The following is a 20,515-nucleotide window of genomic DNA, read 5'->3' as shown; positions in this document are numbered from 1 at the left end:
GCATGCGGGATCTTCCCGGACCAGGGATCGAACCCTTGCCTCCTGCATTGGCAGGCGGATTCTTTTTTTTTTTTTTTTTGCGGTACGTGGGCCTCTCACTGTTGTGGCCTTTCCCGTTGTGGAGCACAGGCTCTGGACGTGCAGGCTCAGCGGCCATGGCTCATGGGCCCAGCCGCTCCGCGGCATGTGGGATCCTCCCAGACTGGGGCACGAACCCATGTCCCCTGCATTGGCAGGCGGACCCTCAACCACTGCGCCACCAAGGAAGCCCTACAGGCGGATTCTTAACCACAGTGCCACCAGGGAAGTCCCACAATACTTGCTTTTTATCATGGCTGTGGAAAACCCAGCCTCACAAAAATCTAAAGTCATTGAAAGGATTGTAGTACAGTCTTATGTTGTGAGTATGAACTATTTCATTCTTACTTCATGTAGTATCTGAAAGATGTTGAGTTTCTCTGAGTTTACTCTCTTTAAATTTTTAAATCTCCTGAGATACCCCTTTGAGTTCACTGTGGTGCCCTGGGGCACCTTGGCACACAGTTTGGGAATTACCACTTTAAGTGATTTGCTCAGGGAAAAATACAGGTAGAAGGAGGCAGAGCCAGAATTTAAACTTTAATATTTTGACTCCAAGTCTTGCTGTTAAACCATTTTTAGGGCCTTTCCTATGAGATCATGTTTCCCTTGCCACTCAAATTTTCATTTGAATTCAAGGTTCAACAAGGAAAATATGACCCACTCGAAGTCTTTAAAACAGGAAATTTATTATGGAGAATTACATTGGTGATAGAAGAGATGAGAAGCCCAGGGGACAGTGAGGCAACTCAGATACGAGCAACCACAGGAAGCCAAGCTCACTCCCATAGCTGCAGGATCGATGGGAAAGATAGTGTTATAGGGACCCAGAAGCTAAGGTTGGCAGCTGGACCCACAATGGAGATGCAGCCACTGCCAGAGACATCTCAGGATGGAGAAAGAGAGGGGAGGAAGTATCCTGATTTCTTCCTTTCTCCTGCCCCGAGTCTTCCCACCAGTGCCTCTGATTGGACACATCTACCTCGAAGCCAGAGAGCAAGGGAACCTGGGAAATGTAGTCCCTTATGGTATGGAGCATAGTATGAGGGGGAGAGAATGGATCTGAGCAAACAGGCAATTGACTGGCATTACAAAATGTTGTGTATACACTTTATTCATTCTATAATTCCTGTAGCAAATGTTTATTGAGGACCTGCTAGGTGCCAGGTATCATGCTAGATGCCATAATGAGCAAAACAGACCAGATCACTGCTCATAAGGGGATCAAAGATCAACATAGGAGAAGGAGAATAAACACGAACTATCTGAAGTGTGTTAAGTGCAATGAAGGAAACTATCACAGTGCTGTGAGAGAGCTAGCGATTTAGGGGAAGGGGCAACCTCCCACTGTTTTAAGTCTAGTTAATTGACTATACGTATGTGTGTAGAAAACTTGTGTTCAGGAGAGGACAGAATATTTATACCTAGAAAAAGTTTAGAAAAAAGATATCGACTCATTCATACTTAACATCTGGATTATAGGGCTTTATTGTCTCAAAGCTGTGTGTGATTGTGTGTCACAGATTGTGTGTGTGTGTGTGTGTGAGAGAGAGAGAGAAAGAGAGAGAGAGAGGCAGAGAGAACAGTACAAAGGAAGACTCTTAGAAAAACATTCTAAGGAGCCAGAGGGCTCACAGCAGCTAATCTCCATCATGCTTTCCAGGCCCCACCCCCCTTCCTTCTCATCATAACTTGTGATCTTAGAGGCATGAAAGAATTTGAGCCCCTCCCCCAGCCTGACCATCTCTGTTGGCCGCTCAGCCAGGCTGCACCTCAAATCCAGCTGGGAGCGCAAACCCCAGGGCCACGCAAGAGGTGGTGGGCTCGCAGGCAGGTTCCTCACCCAGTGGCCATGGGCGACAGCAGTGGGCAGCCTGGCATCCACACCTACAAATCCCTCGCTGAGGAGGGCCCCTTCGGCTCTCTGGAGCCGCCCAAAAGACCCACAGGGAGCCTGGTCATGCACAGCATGGCCATGTTCGGCCGGGAGTTTTGCTACGCGGTGGAGGCGGCCTACGTGACGCCAGTCCTGCTCAGCGTGGGCCTGCCCAGGAGTCTCTACAGCATGGTGTGGCTCCTGAGCCCTGTCCTGGGATTCCTGCTGCAGCCCGTGGTGGGACTGGCCAGCGACCACTGCCGGGCCCGTTGGGGACGGCGGAGACCCTACATCCTCACGCTGGGCATCGTGATGCTCCTGGGCATGGCTATGTACCTTAACGGGGACGCTATCGTATCAGGTCAGTGGGCAGCACAAGGTGGGCAGGCTGGGAGAAGGGTCCTGTTATACAGCTCGCTGAAAGGAGAATGCAGATTTCTTTACGCCACAGTCAGAAATCAGTTAAAACTGATTCTCTCTCCTAAGTTACACTGAGTTTTCACCTTTGAGTGACCCAAATTCTGTGGTTAGGCAACTTTACTTTTAGAAACATCAGGATACATTATTTTTCAATTGTGAGAATTTGAAAATAGGATTATATTTTTACCTATTTTATTAAATTACATATTTTTACATGTTTATCAATTATGGGGTTTTTTTTGTGCCCATTATATCTTATTTAGTACTTTCTCAAATTAACCAGCTGCCAAATGGCTCCATAAATTTTTACAATAAATGTAACTTTGTGTCCAGATGAGAGTTAATTATGTTCACAGCTTTCTGTGGAGTCTTTTAATAGGTACAGGGCATCAGCCTGGTAGCTCAAGGGGACATTTTTGCACTGCAAATTGTGGACATAAACCTGACGGTGAGCACTTTTTCTAGTCATTAATCAGCCACCACCAATTAGTCAGTAATTGGTGGTAGTACATATTGCATTGAGAAAAGAATCGTTAAACTTAAAAATAGCACACATATTTTGAGCATTAACTCTCAGGCTAGCAGAAGGGATGATAATGAGACAGGATAATCAGTTATCATTTGTGTGTATTTAAAAGAGGGCATAAATCTATAAATGTAGGGTGTTTCTGGAAGAAATTACAAAAAACCTGAAAAGAATTGTTGCCAATAGGGAAGGAGTACTAAAGGGCTGGGATGAGAGGGGGAGGGTAGACTTATTTTTCACTTATTTTTTTACTGTATTTTTAAAAACAGGTACATACAGGGAGATCAGCTCGGTGCTTTGTGACCACCTAGAGGGGTGGGATAGGGAGGGTAGGAGGGAGACACAAGAGGGAGGGGATATGGGGTTATACATATGCATATAGCTGGTTTACTTTGTTATACAGCAGAAACTAACACAACACTGTAAAGCAGTTATACTCCAATAAAGATGTTAAAAATAACAGGTGCATATATTACATACTAGGTTTAAAAAATAAACTGAAAGCAAGGAAAATAGTTGTGAGTGAGTCAGTGAACTGTGGCATAGCCATAGGATGAATATTATTTAGCTGTTAACACTGTGAAGTTGCTCTTCATCACCTGAAATGCTCATGTACAACACGATCCCGTCCCCAACTCCCGCGCCATGGACCGGTACCGGTCCATGGCCTGTCGAGAACCGGGCCGCACAGCAGGAGGTGAGCAGGGGGGCCAGTGAGTGAAGTTTCATCTGCCGCTCCCCGTGGCTCCCGTGACCCCCCGAACCATCCCTCCCCATCGCTGGCATTACCGCCTGAACTGTCTCCACCCCCCACTCCCAGTCGTGGAAAAATTGTCATCCATGGAACCGGCCCCTGGGGCCAGCCTGCAGCATTAGCCTCAGTGGGGGGCTGTTAGAGGCCCCACCTCCCACCTACTGATGACTCACAGGAGATTCACAGAAGGTGGAGCCCAGCAATCTGTTTGAACAAGTCGTCCAGGTGGTGGTTAAGCACGCTGAAGTTTGAGAAGCACTGCATAAGGGCACAGGTGCACACCTCTCTACAGTAGTGTGTAAAGGGATGTCTGAAAGATGACCAGATCTAGGGGCTGGGATCTAGAAGCATCTCCCCAGCTTTTCTATATGGTTGGAATAGTTTACAATCAGCATGTATAATTTTTTAAACAGCTTTATTTAAAGAGATGATTCACATACCATAAAAGTCACTATCTAAAAGTGTACAACTCAGTGCTTTTTCATATGTTCTCAAGGTTGCATAACCACCATCACTATCTAATTACACAACACTTTCGTCCCCCTGACCAGAAAGAAACCTGGTAACCGTTAGCAGTCACTCCCCATTTCCTTCTCCCTGACAGTCCTAGGCAACTGCTCAGTCTACTTTCTGTCTCTAGAGAGCTGCCTTTTCTGGACATTGACTGCACCATTTTTAAAACTTGAGAAAATAATGGAGCTATTTCTTATTTGGAAAAGCAAAACAAAATGAAAGTAAAGGGAAATAATTTGATGACAGGAAGTCTGGGTGGAAATAGAAACGCGGATCATTCTAAACCAGGATTTAGGAGACCAATGTTTGTTTCTCTTTTAGCTTTGATTGCTGACCCAAGGAAGAAGCTGATTTGGGCCATCAGCGTCACCATGATAGGTGTGGTTCTCTTTGATTTTGCTGCTGACTTCATTGATGGGCCTATCAAAGCCTACTTATTTGATGTCTGCACCCATCGAGATAAGAAAAGGGGCCTCCACTACCATGCCCTCTTCACAGGTAGGGAAATATTCCAGAAAGTCTATCCTTCAGCTCCCCAGATAGGGAGGCCCTTCCACTGAAGCCATCCAGTGTCTCAGCACTCAGACTTTTTCAATGAATGGATCCGTTGATGGACTGCTCCCATCACGCGGGCTCTGTCTTCCAGTGCGTTTCTCTTGTGACCAGGCTGTGGAGTTTTTGCAAAGGAAGTTTATACAAGAGCTTTCTGAAGAGCCATTTGTGGAGACCTTTACAACTAAAATGAAAAGAGGCCTTGTAGACTTGACTTTATTTTTTGTTTTGTTTTATTTTTGAATCAGTAATTTGTAGCATCAGCATTACTTAGGAGCTTGTTAAAAATGCAACTTCTTGGGCCCCTCCTCTAGTTATTTTGATTCAGTAGGTTTGAGGTGAGGCCTAGAAATTTGCATTTTTGCTGACTACCCCAGATGATTCTGTGGCAAGTATCCCAAGAATCACATTTAAAAACAAAAATAGAAACAAACCAAGCAAATAAAAAGCCCCAAGTCTTAGAGGTTTCTTAGTTGTATAAAGAGTTGGCATTTCCTCAGCCTCCTGGTTTGGAAAAGGCCATGCCAGGAGGATATGGGGGGGCTCTCTCCATTTCTTGGGGCCATTGCCGGTTTCCTTTTGTTGCTGTTGGGTCCTTGATTTAGAGCAATGCTACTGATGTTCAGCATGAATTTATAGAGCTCCAGTTAGGACTTTTCTAGGACTGGGGTGTCATGCACAAGATGACAGCATGATCCTGGCCTGGGAGCATTTCTGTGTCTACTCGTGGGGACTCTATTTGATTGTCTTCATCGCCCAGCCAATATATTTTATGTTTTGACATATTCTGTCTCCTCCCATGGACAGGTAGGTCCCATGAGAAGCAAAATCTTGAGTTTTGTCCAGTTTGTGTCTCTGCAGCCCAGAGTGGCACCTGCACGGAAGCCGTTGGCTCAGTAATTTGTTGTTAGAGCAAATATTTGGTTGGTGAGCCCTGGAAGGATGGGGCTGCCCAGCAGAGGGTATTTCCTCCGTGCTCCAGGGCAGACAGAGAGCAAGAGTCCAGCCCGTCTGTGGGGCCCCCGAGCCCCCTGTCTACAGCTAGAAGGTCCCAGAATAGAGATTCAAACTGCATCTTCCTGACTGAAATCCCACAGTTCCTGCTGCTTTATCATAATCTGCAAATTAATTACAGCAACATCATGGGAGACTTGTTGGCTTTTGAACCTGACACATTGACAGTCTTATTGCTCTAAGTACTTTGGGCAATATGGCCACTTCTTCCCGGCTTACATCAGTGTTAGTCTTGGCCAAACAATCTCTGCTTTGCTGCCTCTGTGTTAGCAGACTGAGCCCTGTATTTTGGGAACTTTTCCGAGGTTAACGCATGGTAGTATTTCTATTGAGTTCGATAAAATGTCTTGAAGTTTTCTACTGATATTAGCGTGTAGTGGTCTCAAGCAAACGTGACCTGGGTTTAGGCTTTCACTGTATCTTTTGTACTTATCCTTTAACTGATTTTCCAGTCTCTAATTTCTTCCTATTCCAACTGAAACAACACATAGCTTCCACTTCATATTCCTAAAAGACAGCTGTGACCAGGGCACTTTCCTGTTCAATGACCTGCAGTGGCTCCTGTTGGCAAATTATGAATTAATCGACAGTCAATCGAAGAAAGAAATAGAGAATTTTAGTCAAGCCAAACCTGAAGATTATAAACCAGGAGACAGTCTCTCAGAGAGCTCGAAAACTGTTCCTCCCATTAGAGGTCAAAACACAGTTAGATTTGAGACAAAGGATAATACATCAGATGACATATTGACAGTTTACATAGTCCAGATCTGCACATACAAGGTGAGTAGTGGGTCATCGTGACCACTTACAGGATTAAGAAAGGAATGTTATTTCCTAAGGGGTTACCTTGCTTGTGCCAGGAGAAAATTGCTCCTTATCGAGCAAGTATTCCTGTGTCTTATACAGTGGTCTGGTTAATGTATAATACAGATGCACGCTGCACACTAAAGGGGAGGATGGAGGCCCAAACGGGCAGAGAGAACATTTTATGTTTAAATTTTTCTCGTCTTGCCATAAAATATGAATTTTATTTCATCACTCCTCATTTGTCTACTGAATCAAGATCAAATTCCTGGACAGGGTTCAAACTCCCCACAATCTGTTCCCACCCTACCCTTCAAGCTTTGTTTCCCATTACTCCCGCCACATCCTCTGTGCTCTGAGCAGTTTCCCAGCGTGTTCCCAGGGACAGAATCCAGGACTGTTTTACTCACTGTATCCCTGTACCGCCACCACTGCTTGGCATATTGTAGGTACTCAAAGTGAGTATTAATGGAACAAACCAAGGAGACTGCCCTTTCCTTTCCAGCTTCTGGGGCTTTACTCACACTGAAATTCCCTTCCCCCTCTTCTCCCTTTGGAAATCAAAGCTGCTTAGAAACTTTCTTCTACCCACTTCCTAGAGAGAAGGCCCCTCCATTCTCTTCCAAATTGCAGGCAAACTTAATTTCTAATTTGGTCAGAGGCTCCACCCACAGCATAATCAAAGCACAAAAGTTCATCAGGTATCAGTGAAATGGATAATTCCAGCAGGAAGAGACAGTGGAGGTTACAGTTCACCATACACATATCCTGAATTTTACTTCCCTTGTGGCCTATGTGGTCTGCTTGGGCTGCCATAACTGAATACCACAGACTGGGGGGCTTAAAGTACAGAAATTATGTTCTCGCAGTTCTAGAGGCTGGAAGGCCAAGATCAAGGTGCCAGGAGGGTTGGTTTCTGGTGAGATCTCTCTTCTTGGCTCGCTCCCGGCCATCTGCTCGCTGTGGTCTCACACGGCCTTTCCTCCTTCCTCCGTGCATGCACTCCTGGTACCTCTTCTTCCTCTTATCAGGACCCCAGTCCTATGGATTAAGGCCCCACTCTTATGACCTCATTTTACCTTAATTATCTTCTTAAAGGCCCTGTCTCCAAATATGGTCACTTTGGGGGTTAGGGCTTCAACATATGTCTTTTAATGAAGAAAACAAAAGCTTTCCTAGAACCTCACAGACTTCTGCTTGTTTCTCATGGGGCAGAATTAGGTCACATGAGCACCGAGGGGCCTGGGAGGTTGGAAAAAAGAGAGGGTATTTTGGGGGGTGGGGAGCATATCCCTGAATCAAATTGGGGTTCTGTTAGCCAGGAGGAAGGGGTAATTATTAATACTGAATAGGCCCAAACTGGTAGCTACCACAGAGAATACAAACACAATTGAGTATTAGCCTCATTAATTAAAGACCAAGACTATTGTAAGACAGTGACAGCCAGAGCTTCCAAATCCCAATCTCTTAGTGAATAATGAAGAGGTCATTGCATTTTAAAGTTATATTCACAGTTTTACCTGATCACATTTGTTACATTCACATTCTCTCCTGAATTATAACTCACTGTGGATTTATCCATCTCTTCTACAAGATTTGTTAAAACATGAAGATTCACCTGCAAACTCCCATGGCTTCCAACTCATTGCTTGCCATTAGCAGACACTCAGAAGTGTTAGCTATTTAAAAAGAGACTCTAGGTTTTATAACCCTGCTTGTATTTCGGGCAGTTTTACAAATCGCAGCGATCAGATGAATATGCTCATTTAGTTACCTTGCTTTATCTCTTGACCAACATGAACTCTGGACCTCAGTCAACTGTCTCTGGCTATAGGGGGACCCCTGAGGGTGTGCGGATGGCTCAAAGCAAGTTCTTTCCTCTACTAGAAAAAAACAACTTAAAATACCTTCCTCCTATAAAACAGAAAGTCTCACCTTATTTAAAATTTAGATTCTAAAGTCCCTTCTTAAGTGATAATCACAGAGAGTCCACATTATTTGTAAACACCTCTCAGATCATTTATAAAATACAGTATCCCTTGTTTTATGTATGTAGATCTGCATAGTGATGGATACAGATAAATATATCTGCAGATTCATCTCCTCTTTAGTGTTTACTTCTGGACATGGACTCGATTAACAGAATAGCAGATAGGACAACCCATATTATTTAAAATGTTCTTTTTATCTTTCTTGCTCTTTCTCTCCCTTTTTTTTTTTTTTTTTAAGATGACAGAACCTTTTAGAAGTTGAATTAATTTTTTTTTTTTTGAGGCAGGGCTGGACCATACAAGGAGCTGGTTTATTTATTTATTTATTTTTGCTGTGTTGGGTCTTCGTTTCTGTGCGAGGGCTTTCTCTAGTTGTGGCAAGCGGGGGCCACTCTTCATCGCGGTGCACAGCCCTCTCACTGTCGCGGCCTCTCTTGTTGCGAAGCACAGGCTCCAGACGCGCAGGCTCAGTAGTTGTGGCTCACGGGCCTGGTTGCTCCGCGGCATGTGGGATCCTCCTGGACCGGGGCTCGAACCCGTGTCCCCTGTATTGGCAGGCGGACTCTCAACCACTGCGCCACCAGGGAAGCCCTCTCTCCCTCTTTTTAAAGTGTGAGTAGTTGAATTCTGTTGAGTTAAACGTGGATGTGTGACCCCACTGTGGTGTCCTTGCTCTGAATGGTAGACCACATTAAAAAATGGAGAGAAAAATAATGAGCAGTGCATTATCCCTTTGCTTAGTCTTTGCATACATTGCCAGACCTCCCGAATTTACATGAACTTGGCAAAGAGATGTCTATAACATTCTGCTTGAAACAAGCATTTTATAATAAATTCATGTTCAGTTTTTGGGCCCATTTTGATTTTCATCATCAGCAAGATATCATTGACCTGATGAATCCAATCATTCGAAATTGAAATTCTTTTTTATTTATTTCAGAGCTGTAGTCCAGGCCCAACAATTCCAAATGCTTTGTGAGTAAGTGTCAAAGGGTTCACTGCCAAAATATTTTCCAGCATATTTCTGTTTTTTTTTTTTTTAAGAAAAGACCCTACTGGCTTCCAGAAGGACATTTTAGTCCTCCAGCTTCTCTGTCTCTTATGTTTAAGGGTAACTCTATCTGCCCTCCATCCCTGGCGAATGTGGTAGATATGCTGTGTTTAGTGGATCCACCCTCATGCCTTCACCCCATGCCTTCACCTTTGGTTGCTTCTGAGGCTGTGGAACCCACACTCACCAGAAGGAGATTCCTCCCTTGTGTCAGAATGCCTCTAACCAAGCCTGTGTTGCTAGATTAACCCAAGGCCTTGCTCTCCTTAGCAGTGGGCTCCATCCCACCAGAGGAGGCTGGGACCAGACATGCTGGCGAAGGCCGTCCCAGGTCACATCCTGGCTCCTCCTCTGCTGAGTCGCCGTAGTATTTCTGAACTTTTGTTTCTTCACAGTGGTGTGAATCTCTACACAATGCTAGTTATTAATATCCTGGCAAGTGGTCCCGGGTCCAGAGCAAGGAACCATTTAAAAGGATTCAACACCAAATGTTTATGTGTATTAGATTTCCTCCATTCCCGCCGGACCTGTGAAAGTTTTATTTGTATATAATGACTCAGTGAGAAACTTGCCCCATGTACATCTTTGGAAGAAGAATAGGTAACTTCTTAGGCTCAGCCTCTTTTGATTTTTCTGTTTCTTTAATACTTCAAAGTGTGCATGAAAATGCTAGTGAAACAAATGCTCAGATTAGAAATAATTAAGAACTAACAAAACGAGTCCTAAAAATAAATTTCAGATATGGGCCCCTTTGACCAAACCTATACAGGTGGCAAGAAGCCACGTTTCATGTTAGAGTCAGTTTTAACTTCTCCTTTAGGCCTCATTGCTGCATGAGTGGATTTCTTTCATCAGCTGGGTTCCCTTTGAAGTTTCTGCCCCTGGTGAACTTTCATATCGCCTCACTCAGGCAGCTTGGAAAGGATGTGGGCAGAGCAGAAGCCAGGATACAGGAACTTCAGCTTTGAGGGTGACGTGAATAACTTAGGGCAAAACGGTTAATGTCTCCAAACTGCCATTTCTTTTCCCATTTCAGCACCTACCTCTCAAAGAATCTCAAAGGCAGGTTAGAGACGGGAGCCCCTGAGGGCATTTTTCGCTGACTGCGTTGTCTGCCAGAAATCTTTCCCCAGATACCAGTTGGCCAGCTTGGTTTGCTTTCACTCTTTGTTACAATCTGGTGGCATAGCCCCTCCTCAGTGATATGTTCCTGATTACCTGATAATATATTATTTGTTCATTTGTTTGTTGTTTATTGTCTGCCTCTATAGCCAACATATAAGCTCTGTGAAGACAGGAATATTATCTTTCCTGTTTGTTGCTGTATCACCAGTGCTTAGAATAGTTCTGGGAATAGGCTGAAGAAATATTGATGAGACCAATACTCTATTTTAACATCCTCATTTTACCTATGAGGAAGCTGTGTTGCCAAGAGGTAAGTGACTAACCCAAGGTCACAGAGCTGAGTAGCGGTAGACTAGACCAGGGGCAGAAGCCAACCAGCCAGCCAGCCAGCCAACCAGAGACCTGGGTCATGCTTTTGTTTGGATTCACCTCAAAGCTGAGCCCCAGGGAAGGTCTGTATGCACATAGCTTATTGGGGAAAGGATTCCAGAGATTGAAAGTGAGAGAACTGCGGGGGAGTGGAACAGGCCAATACAGGAAGCATTACAGAGTTGGCCTTTGTTCTCAGTGGCTGCCTCTATCTCACCAGGACCCTCCAGGGAGCCTTATGAAGTGCATCTCAGAACTCTCCAGCTGGGAGGATCAAGTTGGGGAGGTGAATGCATTGGCTCCGGTCTCCACCGGCCAAGGGTGCTCCCGTGGGTTTTAACCTCCCTTGTGTGGGTGCTGCCCCACCTGAGTGTGGGTTCCCTCAGGCAAGGTACCTGAGCAAAGAGGGCCAAGGCTAGCTTAGAACTGGTCACTGCAGCGGCTGCTGGAGAAAGGGCTGGGATGGGGGTACCGAGAGGACCTGCCGTGTCCACAAGGGCTGCCTGATTCAGCTCATGACTTAGTCCTGAGCTTTTCCACTCTAGCGTAGGTGCCCCATGCTGTTTGGTCACCATTAGTAGGAGTTAAAGCATTTTGCAAAGTGCTCAACAATTTACCTTACAGTAAAACGAGCTGCTGCAACTCAGAACTGAAATATTAGTTCTGCAGACTTAAAGAAAACTCATGGAAGCCACAGATGGCTCCAGAATCGGGCCCATCAGTGACTTGACTATTTCTAATCTTTAAGCAAGAACAGGAGTCAGATTTGACATGTCACGTCAGAAAATGAGAAGTTTCAAGAACCTTCTCTGAATTAGGGTAGCAGTAGTCATTCATAGACTCAAATCAAGAAACTTGCCTTTAGGAAATGTTGAGATAAGGTGAACGCTTTTATGGGAACCATTATTGCATTAGACATGTCAGCAGCTTTCACAGGAGCACAAAATGCGGTCTCAGTGCTCTTACCCTCTGCGGCAAACACTCCCCCAGTTCTCTGCATGCGTGTGTTTGATTAAGAAGTATATGATTCTGGCATTGCTTTGCTGCAAATTTTTTAGCCTACAGCATAACCGATGCTGGGTAATGGAAAATGTTGGGTGAATCTTCATGTCTGAAATGGGTGTGAATCCCAAACCCCAAACTTAATTTAATTGCATCTGTGTTAAGCCCCATTGGCACAGGATGGAAAAAACTTAGTGTCAGTCCCTTTGGAATATTCTCCCACCCCTTTCCCCAAGGGTTGCATCTAAATTCTGAGAGCTTAGAGTAGAAAGGTTTCAGGGCAGGGAGGATCTGGGTTTTAGCATCATGTGTTCACACTGGCATTTACTGGGCTGTCCCTGGTCCCCCGGTGTCTCAGTGGTCAGGCTCAACTGGTCACAGTTGCATTTGCTCTCATCCTTGTCTGCAGGGCCCCTTCAGAACCCGGGGATTCTCAGCTCCCTCCACCCCCAATGCCATTCTGCTCTTCCCACGCCTGCCCGTATGAGGGGAGCTCTGTGACCTGCAAACTCTCCGTGCTCTGATTTCCTTGTCTCTAAAATAGAGATAAAAGTACAGTTGATCCTCCTTATTCATGGATTCTGTATTTGTGAAGTCATCTGCTCACTAAAATTTATTTTTGCCGTCACAATCGATTCTTGTAGCTTGTTTGAGATCACTGAAGGCATCTGCAGAGTGGAGGAGAAAAATTTTGAGTCATCCAATGTGCCTGTTCCCGGCTGTGGTTGATCAAGGTGACACTCTGACTTCTTGTTTTGATTCTCACACTGTAAACAGATGTCCCTTTACTGGAATATTTAGTGCCAATTTTTTTCTTTGCATTTTTTTGGTGATTTCACTATTTACAGTGGCCCTAAATGTGGTGCTGAAAGCACTGTCTCAGATTCATAAGTGCAAGAACGTCGTGATGTGTCTTATGGAGAAAATATGTTTAATAAGTTTTGTTCAGGTGTAGGTTATAGTGCTGTTAGCCATGGGTTCCATGTTAATGAAACAACTGTATATTAAATAAGATATCTTTAAGCAGAGACACACGTAAAACAAGGTTGATCAGTTGATGAAAACGAGACTAGAGGCTCACATGGAACTTAACACGGTATTTCCCCTCAGAGCAGTAATTTACTATTCACGAATTCAGGGCTTGTGGAGACTTTCTAGAACGTAACTACCACTAATAATAGGAGTCAGTGGTAGTACCTTCCTCAGAGGGTGGTTCTGAGGACTGTATGAGTCGTAAATGCCAAGCACCTAGAGCAGAGCCTGACACACAAGCCCATCTGTCTCCATCCACCGCATAGCCATTTCTTTCTTGAGGTCTTAATATCCCCCTGGGGTCTTCCCAGGAAATAAAGTATTGGTCCCTTCTGCTCTTGGATCCCCCAAGCTACCTGGAGGAAGGAGGTTCTGAGGAGGTTCCCCACCTCCCATCCTCCCACCCCAACTAAGCCCAAGGAGGAAGGAGCACAGCCTCCACTGCCTTAGGGATTTGCCAGTATAGGCACACCCATCATGAATGCCCTGCCTACCCTGGGAAGCCTTGTGGGGTTTTTTTTAATTTTTAAAAATTATTTTATTTATTTTTTGATGGGGAAGGAATAGTGACTTTATTCAGAAGCCAGAAGATGGTTCCTAGAGAACCATCTTAATTCGGGGTAGAATTTGGGCTTCTTTTGTGCGAAGGGAAGAGGGGAAGCGGGAAGATTTGGGATTAGAGGGTGAAGGCAGATTGCAGACTTCTGGGAGCCACCTGGCCTTCAAGGAAGCATAGCATTTCTTTGTTCTGCTTGCTCAGCAGGCCGGATCACAAGGCTGCTACAAATCTCACAGCTCTTGCATTGTGCGTTTGTCTTTCAGTTGACAGTTTAGTCCAGCAACAATGCATTCAAGGATGGACGTGGAGCATTCCAGGTCAGACAGGCAGCTTGTCCTGACCCTGTGTCATCCACCACTGCTTCCCAAGGCCTGTCCCCAGGCTCACACCTGGAGCTGCAGGGGCATCCCCTTGGGACCAGGTGATGGGGAAGGAAGAATTCCCAGCCCGGTTCTCCATCGGTCAGCTCAGTGTGAGGGAGATGGGGCCTGCACTCCAGCCCACTCAGGGGTGGCCCGAACACCAGGGTGAGGGGCAGAGCGGCAAGCAACTTACTTTCATTGGACCCTTGTCCCCAGAGGAGAAGCGTGTACCTGGGTGTGGTTGCCAGTACTCCCAGACCTCAGTTGCACCCCTCAGGAACTCGGAGTGCTGACCCTGCACAGGAGTCCACGTCATATGTCATCCCCAGTGATGGGAACACAAGCTTGGGTCTGCCAGTCACGTCCCACACCTTACCACCCCACTGGAACAAGCAGAGGGTGGGCACCCCTCCTGGCTCCAGTTAGCCCTCAGGTCAAAGGCCTTTATGAGGTGCTGTGTGGCTGTAGGTAGAATACATGGGTCCAGGACCACAGGGCAGAACTGGGCAGCTCTGCCTCTTGTCGTTTCCTGGACCACTGGTGACTTCATCCTCTCCAGCCCTGGTGCTCTGGGCTCTGTGGGTTCAGAAGTTCTGTTTCCCGAAGCTTCCTTCAGGTGACACAAAAAGGTGCCGTTGGGCTTCCCTGGTGGCGCAGTGGTTGAGAGTCCGCCTGCCGATGCAGGGGACGCGGGTTCGTGCCCCAGTCCGGGAAGATCCCACATGCCGCGGAGCGGCTGGGCCCGTGAGCCATGGCCACTGAGCCTGCGCGTCTGGAGCCTGTGCTCCACAACGGGAGAGGCCACAACAGTGAGAGGCCCGCGTACCGCAAAACAAACAAACAAAAAAAGGTGCCGTTGACCTAAGATCTCTGGATGCCCCTTTGTTTCTCATGCCTGGGTCACAGACAGGGCCACTTGACTCTGGTCCGCAGGAGGAGAGAGGGCTGCTCCACATGGGGGAGCAAGGTCCCCTCTTGCCCAATTTTGATGGTAAATGGCCATGTGCAGCGCTCTTGCCCCCAGACGGTCACGGTGACCAAGGCCTAGGTTTCTCGGAGAAGGGGCCACATCACACAGCAATCCACCAGGCCTAGCAGAGCTGGTAGCTGAGGCTGAGCAGAACGTAGGATGAATTCCAGCGTGAGAAGCTTCCTGGGGTCCTGGAGGGGCTGCTCGCAGAACCTCCTCCAAGAGGCCCACGTGAGCAGCTCAGCGGTTAGGCTGCGGTGGCCGCCGTGACGCACATTCAGACCCACCATCATGAAGGAAGGACTCACTCACTCCTGAGCCTGTGCTGCCTCGGCTTCCTAGCGGAAGCCTTGTTCTTAAGTCACATTTTCTACTGAATCTACCATCTATGCCTTTGGAGCCTAAGGGCCTTTGAAACTCAGAAGCAAGGAGGTACATTCTTGTTTCTCAGCTTTCTACGTTCATGTCCTTCCCCCAAGCAATGAGGCATCCTGGCTCCGCTTGAATGTGGAGGAAGGGCCCAGGGAAATACCGGGGTAGTTGTGGGTGGACAGAAACCATTGTCAGTACTTTAAATATATTATCTCACATCTCTTAAGAGACGAGTTGCCTTGTACATCTAAAGGAGTGTCAGGTCTGCTTGTGTCTTCCCTCTTTTTGATTGATTTTCCTTGTACACTCAGCCTCCAGGAGGGCAGGTCATGTCTGTGTTGTTCATTGCTGTATCTCCAGTGCCCAGCACAGTTCTTGGTGAGAGTAGTCCTCCATCAATTTCTGTTGATAAACAAATGGGGTCAAGGTCTCTCTTTCTCTCTCTCACACACACACTCATACACACCTAGTAACTGGTACTTATGTTAGCTCTCTGGGATTTAGTGTGTATGTGTTTGGTGTAGGTAGGAACCTAGGCTGACACTTTCATTGCTATTTTCTGAGCACGTAGAGAAGAATCAGAACAACTCTCTCATGAGCCTCCCGGGAACGTGGAGGTCTTTCGTCTGTCACCTTGCTGGGGTATGGAAGCTGGCAGCACACCGCTAGCTCTCTCACCTTGAGCTCTTTCTCCATCAGCGTGGAGGTCGTTCAGTCACACACCTGAAGCAGGGAAGCAGTTACAGGCATGTGGTATGTGCCGCGTTTGACTCAGACAGACTCTCTTCAGATTCCTTGGCGCTGAAACTCTCCCAGTTTCCTATTTTACCTATTATAGTTGTGAACAAAAGAAAAAATAATACATATTTCTATACGCTTGGACTTCTTCCAGGAGGAACCGTTGTTCAACCTGTATCATTCATTAGTTATGAAATACAATATCTGTCTGCCGAGCCATTCACTCTCATGGGGTTGGCTCTGGTGTGAGTTTGACATCACGGCCTGGCTCTGTGAAGGAGGAGCCTTCTTTATAAAGAAGGCTGGACCACTTGTGGGCCCGTCCTCGTAAAGGCTGGTTATCTGATGTGGCAGCAGGTGCCCTTTGGAAGCTCTAGCTTATGATTTGGCCAGTAGCCTGGGGATTGACTCCAGGAGCCCCAGGGAGGCTGGTGTTGGCAGCAGAGATAAATGTAACCTGGACGTAGACGTGGGAGTTGATGCTAACCTCTGTTGCAGCTGCGACGACTAGGCTTTGTTCAGGAGACTATTTTGGAGATAAAATTCTTAGTTTAAGCAGAGGAAGTAAAAAGTAAAGCATTCAGTAAGTTCCCACAGCCCTCCGCTGGCCCTCATCATACCTGAAGGTGTGAATAGATAAATGTTTCCATACAGAGTTTTAATATGGTGCCTACTAAAATAATATCCCCAATGGCCTACTATTCCTTCAAGGCATGTTCTAACTTTTAGTTAGGTCTCACAGTAGCTTTGGGACAAACAAAATCATTTTGCTTATTTTTTCCCCCCTTCCCCGAGAGAAGAGAGGATTGGAATACTTTCAGATACTTGTAGCATGTTTTATTTAACTGATTAGTGAGGGAACCGACAGGGAAGACATAAAGAACAGTTTCCCCAAGTTCTTGCAGGATAAATGTATATGTGTGTGTGTTTAGCAAAAGAAAAAAAAAATACTAGGTTAGATGCAAATCTGATTAACCTTCTACAAGGCAATATAACTATAACTCCTCTGTAGTAGTTCTACCAGGTTACAAATCATAGAAACCTATTAAAATCTGCAAATTATCCTTAGTTTTACAGGACTGCACATCACTGTGCTTTATCAAGTGTGGCTTGTTGGTCAAATATCCTATGACAATAAAATCTCATTCCCAAGAATATCAGGTGAGGGTGGGGCAGGTGGCTTGCAAACTGCTCTGTCACCTGAGTACTCAGTGATATTTGGACTAGCAGCCGTGGTATCACTGGGGAGTGTGAAAGGAATGCAGAGCCTCAGCCTATGCCTGCATGTTTAAAATCAGAACCTGTGCTATAGATTGAACGTTTGTGCCCCCCAGAATGCATATGTTGAAAACCTCATGCCTAATGTGATGCTCTCAGGAGATGGGCCCTTTAGAAGGTGATTAGGTCATGAAGGCTCATGAACGGAATTAGTGCCCTCATAAAAGTGGCCCAAGAACGTTCCCTTGCCATGTCTGCCAAGTGAGATTACAGTGAGAAGATGGCTGTCAATGAGGAAGTGGGTCCTCACGAGACACCAAATCTGCTGGCACCTTGATCTTGGACTTGCCAGCCTCCAGAACTGTGAGAAAGACACGTCTGGTGTTTATAAGCCGCCAAGTTTATGGTATGTTTGTTACAGCAGCCTGAACGGACTAAGACAACCTGTATTTTACCAAGACATCTGTGTGACTCACGTGCACATTGAAGTCTCAGAAGTGCTGCTTTATAACGATATTTTTAAAGATCAGGCGCTTAAACAGTTCTCTTTCCAGGTTCGAGATACATATTTTTTCCACCATACTTGCTACAGGCCACACTAGGTCAGTGGTTAGCCCAGGTCTCAGCCCTCAAATGAGCCCCCGATTCTAGTCACTGGGCCTAGAATGACAAAGTCCTTTCGGCCAGCTCCAGGCAGATCGTCACCCTCTGTGCAGCAGTCAGCTTCTCCTGCTTCTGGATGAGGCTTTGGGATTAGGGTTTCTGTCGGAAGTCAACAGGGCACTTGGTTTGGGACCTCGTTCTGCCACTGTATGTGCTGGTGCTTTACACGTATTACCATGTTAACCCTCACAAGACTCATACAAGGAGGCGTCACTGTCCCCATTTTCAGAGAAGTGCCCAAGGTCACATGATTAGAAAACACACAGGTGGGAATTGAAATCAGCATGATTACAAACCCTTCCTTCTATGTGGTCTCCTGTCACTTACCCACTGTAGCCTGCGGTTTTCTTATCTAATTCAAGACAAGCTACACACATCCTTCTACCTCTAAAATCTTTGGATTCCTTGATATATTGAACTCTTATGAGCTTCACTGCTGATTAAGAGGAATTCTGTAATAATAAATGTACTCTTCAGAGCTCCTCTCTACTGTTTGAGTACCCAGCCCACAGTTCTCACATCATTTATTACAGTTTTTTTTAAAGCAGCTGTTTACTTATCTGCTTCTTCTGTTTGTAACTATCTTCTGAGGAGGAGACGATTGGGCTGCTGTGGCTTATTTATGTTTATATCCCCAGAAGTTAGTAGCGTTTTTTTATATATATTTAGTACTCAATAAATATTTATTGAAGTACACGACACTAGTGGACGCAAAACTAGACTAGGAAACCCTTCAATTTTAGGACTCAAGTGTTCGAGTCAATATTTAATATAAATCCATTATGTTTATATCCACATGTTTGTATTCATAAAATAAAGCCACCATTCTGTTGCACAGTGGAGGATTTATTTCACACATGAATTCTTTCAAATGGGTAGGGGTCTTCTGTTCTATATTTTCTCTGCTCAGTGGAACAATAAGTTTGAAAGAACGGCATACATGATAGGAGAACTTAATGGCAGTATGACAACCATTGATCTAGTTACAAATGATAGTTTTGAAAACGGAATGTGTAAGTTTTTCATAGGGTTAATTAAGATCAGGGTTTCTCAGCTGGGGCCCATTTAGCCCCGTGAGGGACATTAGGCAATGTCAGGAGACATTTGTGGTCGTCAAAACCAGTGGAGAAGTTGTACTGGCATCTAGTGGGAGAGGCCAGACGTGTTGCGAAATATCCTACAATGCACAGGACAGCCTCCAAGAAAGAATTATCCAACCCCAAATGTCAGTCGTGCTGAGGTTGAGAAACCCTGGTTTAGACAGACCCTCAAATAGTGCTGGGCTTTTAGTACGTTCTTTTCGGTTGAGTGCTTGACTCAGCACTCGACCTCTGACATCCACGGCATCTCCATGATTGAATAAAGAGCATCATTGTCTAATGGCGATCCAGACACACCATATGTCCCAGAGCTGCCCTCTGAATCAGCAACAGTGTGACCCCCTCAAGGGCCTTCCGTTCTCGGAGCCTACCAGGGTGCCCACCGTCCAAACAGGTCACTGTATGTGCCACTGATCTGTTTATATATATGCACATCACCCATAACTAGGCCACATACTCCTTGCTGGCAGAGAACATGTTTTTTCATTGCACCCCATTGGCCACCATTTCCCATAATTCCACCTTAAAATGCTTTGTCACTCAGGGCATGATAATGATGCCGTCTTTTTGGAATTCAATTGTTAAACAGTTGTTTATCTGTAAATATCCTCTATGATAAATTGCAACTAGACAGAATGTGTAGTCACCAGACTCATCCATTCTTCCACCATTCTGGATAAATTGGGATTCATTTTATTTGGCGTTCAGATCTGTGTTCCTGGGGTCAGAGTTTATGTAAGTTTAAATGTTTAGGGTTAGAGATAGAGAATTCCTTAAGCTCTGTTTTCTTCCTTGATTCTCTGATTCGTGGGGATGTTGTCTTTATCTGGGAAATAAAATGGAGCCTTCACTCACACAAGAAAAATAAAAACAAACAGAAAGCTGATCTGACTGGGTAGATATTTGTCTTTGGTAAGGCATGATGGGAGGTTGATAGGTAAAGGTATTTGCCAGAGGATCAGCCCTATGAAAGCTTGTGATGTAGGTAGAAGGTGTGTTTGGCATTCATCTGCTCACTTCCCTGGACAACCTCCCACCCCATGGTAGACCCCCGCTGCAGCCCGGTGTTCTCAGACGTCACTGGTGCCTGCTGCCAGAGGGACCATCTGAGGAGCACTTAGTATTTGGGCGCTGAGACATGCAATGTCTTGTCCGTACCAGGAGCACTTGCTTTTTAAAACAGGAACCCAAGAGAATGAATCACTAATGGTAGAATTTCAAATATTAGACCACAAGGGCAGGATCGATTTTGAGAAGTCCTTCCTCCCTCAGGTCACACTGTCTTTAAGTGTAAGCAGGTAAAGAAAGCACCAGAAAGACTTCAGGTCCAGGTCCTGTGAGAGGATAAGATTTAAAAAGATTCATATTTAAGCTTTTGTTTTTATTTTTCTGGGGCTGTCAACTGGGAACAAGTACCTTTAGCTTT

General features: G+C 45.6%; 1 protein-coding gene across 5 annotated transcripts in view; it reads left to right on the top strand.

Moving 5' to 3' along the window:
- The first annotated feature begins 249 nt into the window (after positions 1–249).
- SLC45A2 (solute carrier family 45 member 2) overlaps positions 250–20,515 on the top strand; it is a 34,118-nt gene continuing 13,852 nt past the window's right edge. Inside the window, exons 1-2 of one of the 5 annotated variants that reach the window (XM_067730482.1) lie at positions 250–2,315; positions 4,489–4,665. In XM_067730482.1, the coding sequence (XP_067586583.1) occupies positions 1,787–2,315; positions 4,489–4,665 (706 nt within the window). In that variant the 5' untranslated portion in view covers positions 250–1,786. The remainder of the gene's footprint in view (positions 2,316–4,488; positions 4,666–20,515) is intronic. The other 4 variants (XM_067730481.1, XM_067730480.1, XM_067730479.1 and 1 more) reach the window with 4 other exon arrangements.

Source organism: Pseudorca crassidens, chromosome 3 (genome assembly GCF_039906515.1).
Source record: "Pseudorca crassidens isolate mPseCra1 chromosome 3, mPseCra1.hap1, whole genome shotgun sequence".
Taxonomy (NCBI): Eukaryota; Metazoa; Chordata; class Mammalia; order Artiodactyla; family Delphinidae; genus Pseudorca; species Pseudorca crassidens.
The sequence above is the reverse complement of the archived record's forward strand: the minus strand, read 5'-3'. Positions and strand labels throughout refer to the sequence as shown.